This window comes from Morone saxatilis, unplaced genomic scaffold (assembly GCF_004916995.1).
Source record: "Morone saxatilis isolate NCDOM2014 unplaced genomic scaffold, NCSU_SB_2.0 Contig16, whole genome shotgun sequence".
In the NCBI taxonomy this organism is placed as follows: domain Eukaryota; kingdom Metazoa; phylum Chordata; class Actinopteri; family Moronidae; genus Morone; species Morone saxatilis.
The window spans coordinates 27,479,421-27,488,785 of NW_023339718.1; the positions used below are offsets into that span (position 1 = coordinate 27,479,421).

The following is a 9,365-nucleotide window of genomic DNA, read 5'->3' on the forward strand; positions in this document are numbered from 1 at the left end:
GTTTCAGGAAGACCACAGAGACGACATCGAGGGTGTCACAGACTACATCAGGTTCTGTGAGGACAGCGTTATCCCCACCAAGAGGATTCGCTGTTTCCCCAACAACAAGCCATGGATCAACAGGGAAACGACCTGATCGAGAACTTCATTGGATGGTGCGACAGAAACCACCTACAGCTCAACACAGGGAAAACCAAAGAGCTGGTGGTGGACTTCCGCCACACCAAGAGGACCCCCTTCCCAGCTGTGATTAGGGGGGAGAGGGTAGAGATGTAGAGAACCTACAAGTTCCTGGGGGTGACAACAAACTGGACTGACCACACTGAGACCCTCTACAGGAAAGGACAGAGCAGGCTGTTCTTTCTGAGGAGGTCCAACGTGTGCACTCGGCTACAACGGATGTTCTACAAGTCTACCAGGGAAGGAGGATTCGGGACTAGGAGTCGGCTGTGGCTCAGAGAAGAGCGGGTCGTCTACTAATTGGAAGGTGTATGAATGTGTATAAATGCATTGCTGTGCATCGGTGTGTGAATGTGTATGAATGCGTTTTTGGGGTTCAGTATCTTGCTCAAGGATACTTCGACATGTGGTGGGAGGAGCCGGGGATCGAACCAACAACCTTCTGATTAGTGAACGACCCACTCTGCCTCTGAGCCACAGCCGCCCCAATTCAACAGCTTTGCGAGAGCTGCCGGCTATAGTGTGTTGCCAGTTTCTGATTCCAGTACATATGTGCACATGGTATACTATCTGGTGCGCATCATAAACTTGTGAAAGAAAAAGCTGTTATTTATGTCCCACTAGGGGCTCTGTACAAAGAATGCAGACAGTACATCTCATAGTTTTGATCTTCAGTCTCCTGCTGGACACAGAGCTCCTCCAAGGTTGCATCCATGTCCAGCTGGTTGGTTTCCAGCTGCCTCAGGAGTGTCTCTCTCTGCAGGCAAACACACACATACACACAAACCTCAGATTAAGCCATCATATTCACACTGTATGAAAGCATGTTTAGAAAGAATGTTACACAGGACAAACAATACAGCAATCCTATCTTCTCCACTTAAGTTAAAGTGGACTATAATACTACTACTAAACTATTATAGAAACAACTAAATAAAAATAAAAATAATTATGGTACTAATGGTGTATAAGAGTTAAAAAGTAACCTGTAGCTGCAGGAAGGGGATGTTGAAAAACCTGTGCAGATATTTCAAGCCAAAGCCATTCTTCATTGAGGACTCAGCATAGTGGATGTAAGATGATCCCATTGGTCTGTAAAACACACGCTTTAATGGTTCTTTCATGACTATTTCTATGGTATGCAGTATATTTCCATGTTGCAAATATGTCCTAGTAATCCCCTTCATTATACCAAGGTAGATACTGTAAACACATTAAAGCTGCACTATTTACTTTTTGGCCACTTGAGGGCAGCAGAACAGTATCTGGCATGTTATCACTACCTTATCATTCATTTGGAGTCATGTTTGTATGCACCCAATAAAGGATGATACATTTAGCTGTTTGTGGTCTCTAACTCCAACTCCTGTGGCTTTCCTTAGCTGCTAAATGCTGCAGTATGTTCACCAGCTAGTCTCTAACTGTGTGTGTCCCCTGTTTGCTGCTGAGCAGGTAGTGTACAGTGAGTTTTTATAGTTTCATCCTTGAACAGCTGCTGCTGGGAACGAGGTTGATGAGAGATGAGTTTGTTGGCAGTAAAACCAAAACAATTGACTAAAAGAGGCTACAAAGCTCTGTAGAGCTGAGGGGAACTACAATGAGCTTTTAAAATTACACATAGTAATCTGAATTAAATTCAATTTAATATTTATTTTTTTTGCTGCACGGCTCCTGGAGGTTGGGAGCAGGGATTTTCTGGTATTTAACAGAGCTTGATAAGTATGTGGGGAAACATTCCTTTAATTCTACTATGTGAAATTAATTATTTATCTGAGGGAGTGAATAATACGATCTGAAACACAAATTATTGATTTGTTGTACAAAGGATTTGTTTTAGATTGGCTGTTTAGGGTTTAATTTAAGACCTATTTTACATCCAAAGAAAAAAACAACATTATCAAGCTATTACGTTGATAGAAGCAAGTATGTTGAGGACACCCTTATCAAGGATCACACAGAATGTCGGCCTTTTTTCGGTTTTTGTTTCGTGAGCTAGGGCTGGATAAATGTGTTTCCTCTTCTTCACTATTTAATGTCTGACTCATTTTGTAGTTCCTCCAAAACATCTTCTTTAATCGAGTCACTCTTGGTTTTCACTTCAACCACCATTTGCTGATGTGATCTATAGGGAAATTAAGAGGGCGTGGTAAAATCATGTGTGATTGAGAATGTATATATGCAACTGCTTCACTGATACTGCTACATGACCGCTGTCAAATGCAAAATCCAGCTTCAAATCAGCTTCCTTTTCAGTGAGAGTTTTTGTTTCTAGTCCTGTCATTTGACCGTTTGGCTAAGTGCTGATCTCTACCTGTTAAGTCCAGCAATCAGGTCTCTTATATCATCGGGGAGGATGACACGATGCTCGCCCATGTCCCTGTGGTTCCCCAGCACGCATACCGGCACATGGGTGGGTACTTTGGGAAGCTCCCTCAGGATGTAGTTAAAAGTCCTGCAATTGACAAATTTGTATTTTTACTCATCTGTGGGTGAGTTAAGAAAACTTAAAATAAGTTTAAGCCAATAAAGATTTCCATGAGTTTTCTTGACAATACAGGACAACAATGGTTGTATAATTTACCGGTAGACCTAGACACATCCTGCCCAGGTTTATTCCTTACTTTGTACACAATGAGTTACTTAGGGTTAATACAGGTAGGTGTTCAGAGTATATGGGCTCACTTTCCCACTGTTCACACAACAGACGATTTTTTCTGCAGCGACTCAGGTGATTTAACTACGGTTTACTACAGTTTTCCTCTAACCCAAGTTTACGTAGGTGATCTGAGTGAGGGACTAAAATACAATTAAAAATTTCCAGGATATCTGTCCATTTTAATCAATTTCCAGATCTTTCCATGACTGGAAAACTAGCCTCTAAATGTATGGGTTTTCCAGGACACGTGGGAGTCTCATGATTGGGTAGAATTAAGAATCCTGTTTAAAATGTTTAATCTATTTCTTAATTGAGACCCAGATACACTAAAAATAACGATGTTGATCAAATTGCTGTAGTTCATTGAGTGATTTAATGTCAGATGTTTAGCCAGTTACACATGTTGCACATATGTTTAAAGATGTCTAGCTGCTGTTGCTACATGTTGTGACCTTAAAATACATGATGGTGGACTTAGTGGGGTCTTCAGGTGTGAAGGTTCCATACATGCACAAACTATACATATCTGTATCTGCATAGTCTTCAACTATGAGGGCTTTTATCATAATTCTTATAGGATAAGGCTGGCACTATATTTAAAAGACTAAAATTACCAATATGTTACATCTATTTCTCATTACTGTCTGATTTTCCAACCCTGTCTGTGGCTCTAACTGATTCCTACTGAAGACATTTTAGATGTCTTTTAGATTTAGAACAATAATATAGCAACAATCAACTATCATTTATTACTATTTACGATTTATGTGAGATTGAGTCAAAATAAACCACAGTGTGTGTGTTCATTGGGCAACAGTGTGACTAATTGATGTGTTTTTAATAGTTTCTGGACAACAATGGAGCTCTGTGGCACAGAGGAAAAATGGATATCAGACTCTGATATACACACAATACTTAGTATCCTAATAATACAGACATTCACTGTTGGTTTTGGTGTTTTTGTGGGATTTGTTCACAGTAAGAAAAACAAATGACAACCACATCTTTAAGTGTCAAACCAGCATGTATTTACTGTATGTGCTGAACTAACATGAACAAGCATGAATACATACTGAAAGGGATATGAATACTGTTACTACAAGGTCAGTACACCAGCATGGCACATCAACAACATTTAAATACCTATTGTTGCATTATCCTTTGCAATCTGCACCACTACACTATTGTCAACTGTCTACAAATGTTATTGTTAATATATAACTGTACATAGGTATTTTATGACTATTTTGTTAAGTCCTGTTTATGTATGCTTAGTCTGTGTTTGTACACTGTGAGCAATGTAAAACCGGAGTCAAACTAAATCTAAATCTATTATCTAAAACATGATGCCCAAAAATAGCAATGTTGAAACGTCTTTGAAGGGTTTTGCCTTTCAAGCTGAACAAAATCTACTAGTGGAAACTCTCAGCCTCATGCAGACACACTGAAACCTAATCTGTCCATGCATATTGTAGCATTAGAGTTCACTGATGAGACAGTGTTAGGACAGACGGATGACTCTTACCACTGCTTGGTAATGTCGAACATCATGATGACTCCGTTACAGTTCTTGTACACATCCAGGAACTCGGCATCCAGGGCCACCTCATCTGACTGCAACACACATACTCACATTAAACAAATGTTGTATGATCACACAATATAGGCAACATAATACTTACATTTTGGATCATTTAAACCATATAAGACTTCTTTAGCCAATACCATCACTGACCCACATTCCATAAGTCAGGCTTTTTTCCTGAACACATGACAGTCATGTGATAATCACCTCTTGGGGCTCATTCTCCAGTTTTAAATTGTCTCCGCGCCTTTTGCCTTTGCCTGAATGAACAAGACATCAGAAGTTTAGACAAACTGAAAAGAAAAAAATATATAACACACAGTTTAGTTTGTTGTTTTACGATGAGTAAAGCAAGCAGAGCAGCACAGCCGCTGTTCTTAAGGAAAAGCATCTTGCAGCCTAATTTTAATTAATTACACATTACCCTTTAAATACACACTGCTGGGCATTAAGTCAAGGCTCACATGATTCAGAGGCTCAGGCTCTAGCTATGTACAGCCTAAAATTCAGCCAAATGTAGCCACGCAGGAGATAGCCAAACCTTGAGCGTATTGACATTCAGATAAAAAGTGGAACAAGGCGGGGCAAACCCACGGCACACAGGCAAGTTCAATTTCTACACACTATAGTGGCGCTCACCTACACCTTCAGGAAGAGGATATTTTTGGCCTGAGATGAATGCAAGAGAGGTGCAAAGAAAGACAACATCAACACTGAGGACAAAAAAGCATATAAGCAACCATGCCTCTATTTGATGTCATGACTGTACTGTAGCAGGCTGACTGCAGTAGAGAGAGAAAGGTGTAACATCTTATAGTGACATAAGCCTCAGTAGAAAGTCTGGTTCTTTAATTGCCATGTGTGTCAACACTCACCTTTGTCTACCACGTCCCACACCTCTACTTTGACCACATCATCAGTAGCTGAGAGACACAGAAAGGGCACTTTCATTATTCATTATATGTTTTTGGGTCAAAGAGGGAAATAATATTAATGTAAAGGGCTGTTAAAGGACCAGTGGGTAGGATTTAGTGGCATCTAGCAGTGAAGTTGCAGATTACAACCCCCTCGCCTCTAGGGTTGGGTAATGTTTGGGTTTTTTCTGACACTGGTGCTAAAACCTTTAAATAAGCACAAAATGATGGTCGACAACATTTAAAACTGGCTTCTTTCATTGCTAAAGCAAATTAGCCTAACAACTTAAAGTATACTTAAATATATTAATATAAAGACAAAACACTTTACACAAGAAATTCCTATGATTTAACACTAAATAACAGTTGCAGTAGATAAAATAATATTATCATTTTTTTTAATCAACTTGAGGAAATGCAGCGGTCGTCATCATCAATTTTTTTTAAATAGCAAGTCATTATGACACGTTATTATCTATGCGCCCCATATCCAAAGCCACATTTAGCTGACGTGCTCAGCATGGGCCAGCACATTCAGCTCGACATTTTAACCGTGTTTAAGGTAGCAAGAAGGCAGCAGATTTTTTGGATTTTTCTATTCTGGGGCTACTGTAGAAACATGGCAGATTCCATATAAGAGGATCTGCTCCCTCTGTAGATAAAATGTCTCATTCTAAGGTAACAAAAACACAAAGGTTCTTAGATTCAGGTGATTACACACTAATAAAAACATACGTATGAATATTTCATTTCTGCCAATAGATCCTACTAAATGTTACACACTGGAGCTTTAAATTGCTCTAATATGAGTACAGTAACTAAAGAACACTGGAAGTAGTAGTGGTGGAACAAGGTTTGCTTGGTATGGAACAACTAACACGAATACAGGACACCTACTCTAAAACTCGGTTAGCTGGAGATAAATCTGAACACATGGTCTCTGTTGTTTTACCTTGATATGGAGCCACTGAGACAAATCGACAAGGCAGAAACAGCAGACGTCAAATATTTACCAACACAGAAACATAACCAAAGCAGTGGTGATAAAATCAAATAAGCTGCAATGTTCAGAGTTGCAATGACTTACTTTTGTAATTCCAATGGATACTTGTGGCTTGGATTTCCTGAGTGGGCAGGTACTCCTCCACAAACTTCTTGCCCTGCAGTCGATGCCATAAAGTACTCTTGCCGGTGTTTCTATCTCCCCGGATGACTATTTTCACTTGGGAGGGAAAGTCTGTCAGAAAACCCTTTACAACTGAGAAGCAACATATTATATTTATAAGTGGGACGGACATAAAGTATTTAGAGCTACAATGATTAGTCGAATTAATCGATTAGTTGTTAGCTATTACATTAATTGCCGACTATATGGATCTTTAATCTTTCGTCGTCATTTCTTAACCTCTTAACACCCACCCTAACCCTACGCCTATCCCCTGACCCAACTGCATCTGTATAACCCTAACCATAACCCTAAGCCCATTGACAGCGGGCAGGTGTGTTTTAACAGCTTAAGAAAAAATTTCCAATTTCTGATTTCAGCTTTTCCAATGTGAAGATTTTCTGCTTGATTTAGTCCTCTGATTGGCCACATTACTTACTGTTATACTGGACCCCTTTGGCGAAGCGCCTCTGCAGACTTTGGTTCATGGACTGCAGGCCAGCTGGGATGTTCTTGTCCCTGAGCTGCCCTGGCTCAGATCCCACCAGCTTTTTAAGCGCTGAAAACATCTTGATGAAGCTTCACAGGCTTGTACGGCGACACGCAGTAACAGCTGTAACTCTTCCAGACAGTTCGTCACACAGCAACTGAAGGAAAAGTAGAACTGTGAACCCTGATCGCTGAGGAAGTTATGGGTCCATGCTTAGGAGCAAATACAATGCCGAAGTGCTAAATGTTGACTCGGAAATATGCAGCAGTTCTCTTAAATCTGACTAGATGTTTTTGCTTGCCAGTTACAGGTAGAGGTTACTACCATGTTGTTTTGAGCATCATCTGTAAAAAAAAAAAAAAAAAAAAAAAAAACAGAAATTTAAAAGTTATGTTTGGGAATTGACTTTCAAGGTGTAGACATAATATAAAAAGGCAGGTTTTTCCACACAGACTTTAAAGGAAATACTATATTCTGGTTATTTCAGTGGAAAGATATAAAAAACACAGACTTGTCTCTGTAGATTTCTTTGGGCGAATAAAAAAAAAAAAACATCGGCATCAGCTATCTGTCAAATTGTTATTTTAAACATTGGTATCTGTCCAAACTTTCACAATCGTTGCATCCCTAAACGTTTTATTATTATATTCGTCGTATTGGAGCTGACATGATTAGTGTGACAGAAAAATAATCTATAATCAATCAATCATGCAAGTAATGAATATAAATATTTCCTGCTTTTTTCTTTTTTAACAGTAAACTGCACATCTTTGGATTTTCAACCATGTGTCTAACCGAACAAGTTATTTGGAGACGTTGGCTTGCCATTTTCCAACATTTTATGGACCAAACGATTAATGGAGAAAATAATCAGCAGGTTGATCAATGATTAAAGTAACTTTTAACTTAAAAGGACCCTTGTGTAAGATTTAGTGGCGGTGAAGTTGCTGATTGAGACTAACTGAACACTGCTCGCGCCTTGCAAAAAACTGCCTTATCTACAGCCAGTGTTTGGTTCGTCCCTTCTGGGCTACTGTAGAAAACATAGAAGGCAACCCACACACATCTAATGCACATGTAATTCCAAGAAAATAAAACAGGGGTGTAAGAAAATATCGATACACTTGAGTATTGTGATATTGTATCAATTCTCAAAAACACCATTGATTTTTGTGTTTACATACAACTAATATTTGAAGCATGTGGCAGTATATTCTTTATACTACCATTTTCCTAAAAATAGATTCTTGCCAATACACTGCCCCAGTATGAATATACCTATCATCAGCTCTCTCTATCAGCTCTGTCACTCCAATGTAATGCCAATACATAAAAGAGGTACAAACTAAGGCTGCATTATATGGTTAAAAAAAAGTCATATTGCGATTATTTTGACAAATATTGCGATGGCGATATGATTCACGTCTAATGGGAATGATAATTTCCGCATCACAATTGAAATCATGATGATGTGACCAAAAAAAAAAATCCAAATTTTCTTTCATTTGGAGAACAAGATTTGAGGGTAAGCGCTAGAGTGCTTCATTATAATACTAAAACACATTTTACCTTTATCAAACTACTGCAGCTTTTTGTGTTTTGGATATTGCGATTTCAATTAATTGTGCAGCCCTAGCACAGCTTGGGGCTATATGTGATGATATGTGCAGTAACAGCTAGGTACATTAGGAACTGGCTGATGTATCTTTAAGTATGAAGTATTAGTATTAGTATTGGAGCCATATTAGTCATACATAAGATGCGTTTACTGCAGTGTATCAGAGCATGTCTCCTGTAAAATCCTAATGGTAGTTGTGTCAGTTGTCATTAAGAAAAGATCAGCTCAAATTCAACGGTTAACAGTGCAATGCTGTAATAATAACGCACAGTGAGTTCCATTTAGGGCTCAATTTTCCCTAAACGGTATCGAGCTAGCTTTAGCAGCCCAGGCTGTTAGCTCGGTTAAGAGAGAACTGTTTTTGAAGCATTTTTCCTTTAAAGTGTTAAAGCCTATATACTCTAAGGTTAAGTGAAGGTTACACTGGCTTCAAACAGTGATGAGGCAGCCCGGTATGTAACCTACCCTGGCTAAGAGGTAACGTTATCCTCTGGCTTTGTTTTAGCTAGCTACTAACGTTATATCCTGACGATATTAGCTTAGCTTTCCCCTGTACGCTCATTGATATTAAACAGCAGCTAGCCTGGTGGTTTTCTTCCGGGTGGGATCGGCTACAAATACTCACGGTTATTTAATAAGATAAGAAAGTGCAGTCCCGACATGTTTTTCTCAAAACGTCAGTCAGACCTCCATCCCGACAGAGATAAAGCCACGGCATTCCTTTGCAAAGAAAGCAGCTACGCCGACCCAGCATCAA

General features: G+C 39.2%; 1 protein-coding gene across 2 annotated transcripts in view; it reads right to left on the reverse strand.

Moving 5' to 3' along the window:
* LOC118325618 (rab-like protein 6) overlaps nucleotides 1–9,365 on the reverse strand; it is a 20,239-nt gene extending 10,874 nt beyond the window's left edge. The window contains exons 1-10 of one of the 2 annotated variants that reach the window (XM_035658359.1): nucleotides 9,234–9,365; nucleotides 6,940–7,334; nucleotides 6,423–6,557; nucleotides 5,297–5,344; nucleotides 5,061–5,090; nucleotides 4,629–4,681; nucleotides 4,362–4,450; nucleotides 2,492–2,632; nucleotides 1,167–1,272; nucleotides 834–937 (exon numbers count right to left, since the gene is read on the reverse strand). In XM_035658359.1, coding sequence (XP_035514252.1) covers nucleotides 834–937; nucleotides 1,167–1,272; nucleotides 2,492–2,632; nucleotides 4,362–4,450; nucleotides 4,629–4,681; nucleotides 5,061–5,090; nucleotides 5,297–5,344; nucleotides 6,423–6,557; nucleotides 6,940–7,069 — 836 coding nt within the window. In that variant the 5' untranslated portion in view covers nucleotides 7,070–7,334; nucleotides 9,234–9,365. The remainder of the gene's footprint in view (nucleotides 1–833; nucleotides 938–1,166; nucleotides 1,273–2,491; nucleotides 2,633–4,361; nucleotides 4,451–4,628; nucleotides 4,682–5,060; nucleotides 5,091–5,296; nucleotides 5,345–6,422; nucleotides 6,558–6,939; nucleotides 7,335–9,233) is intronic. The other variant, XM_035658358.1, reaches the window with a different exon arrangement.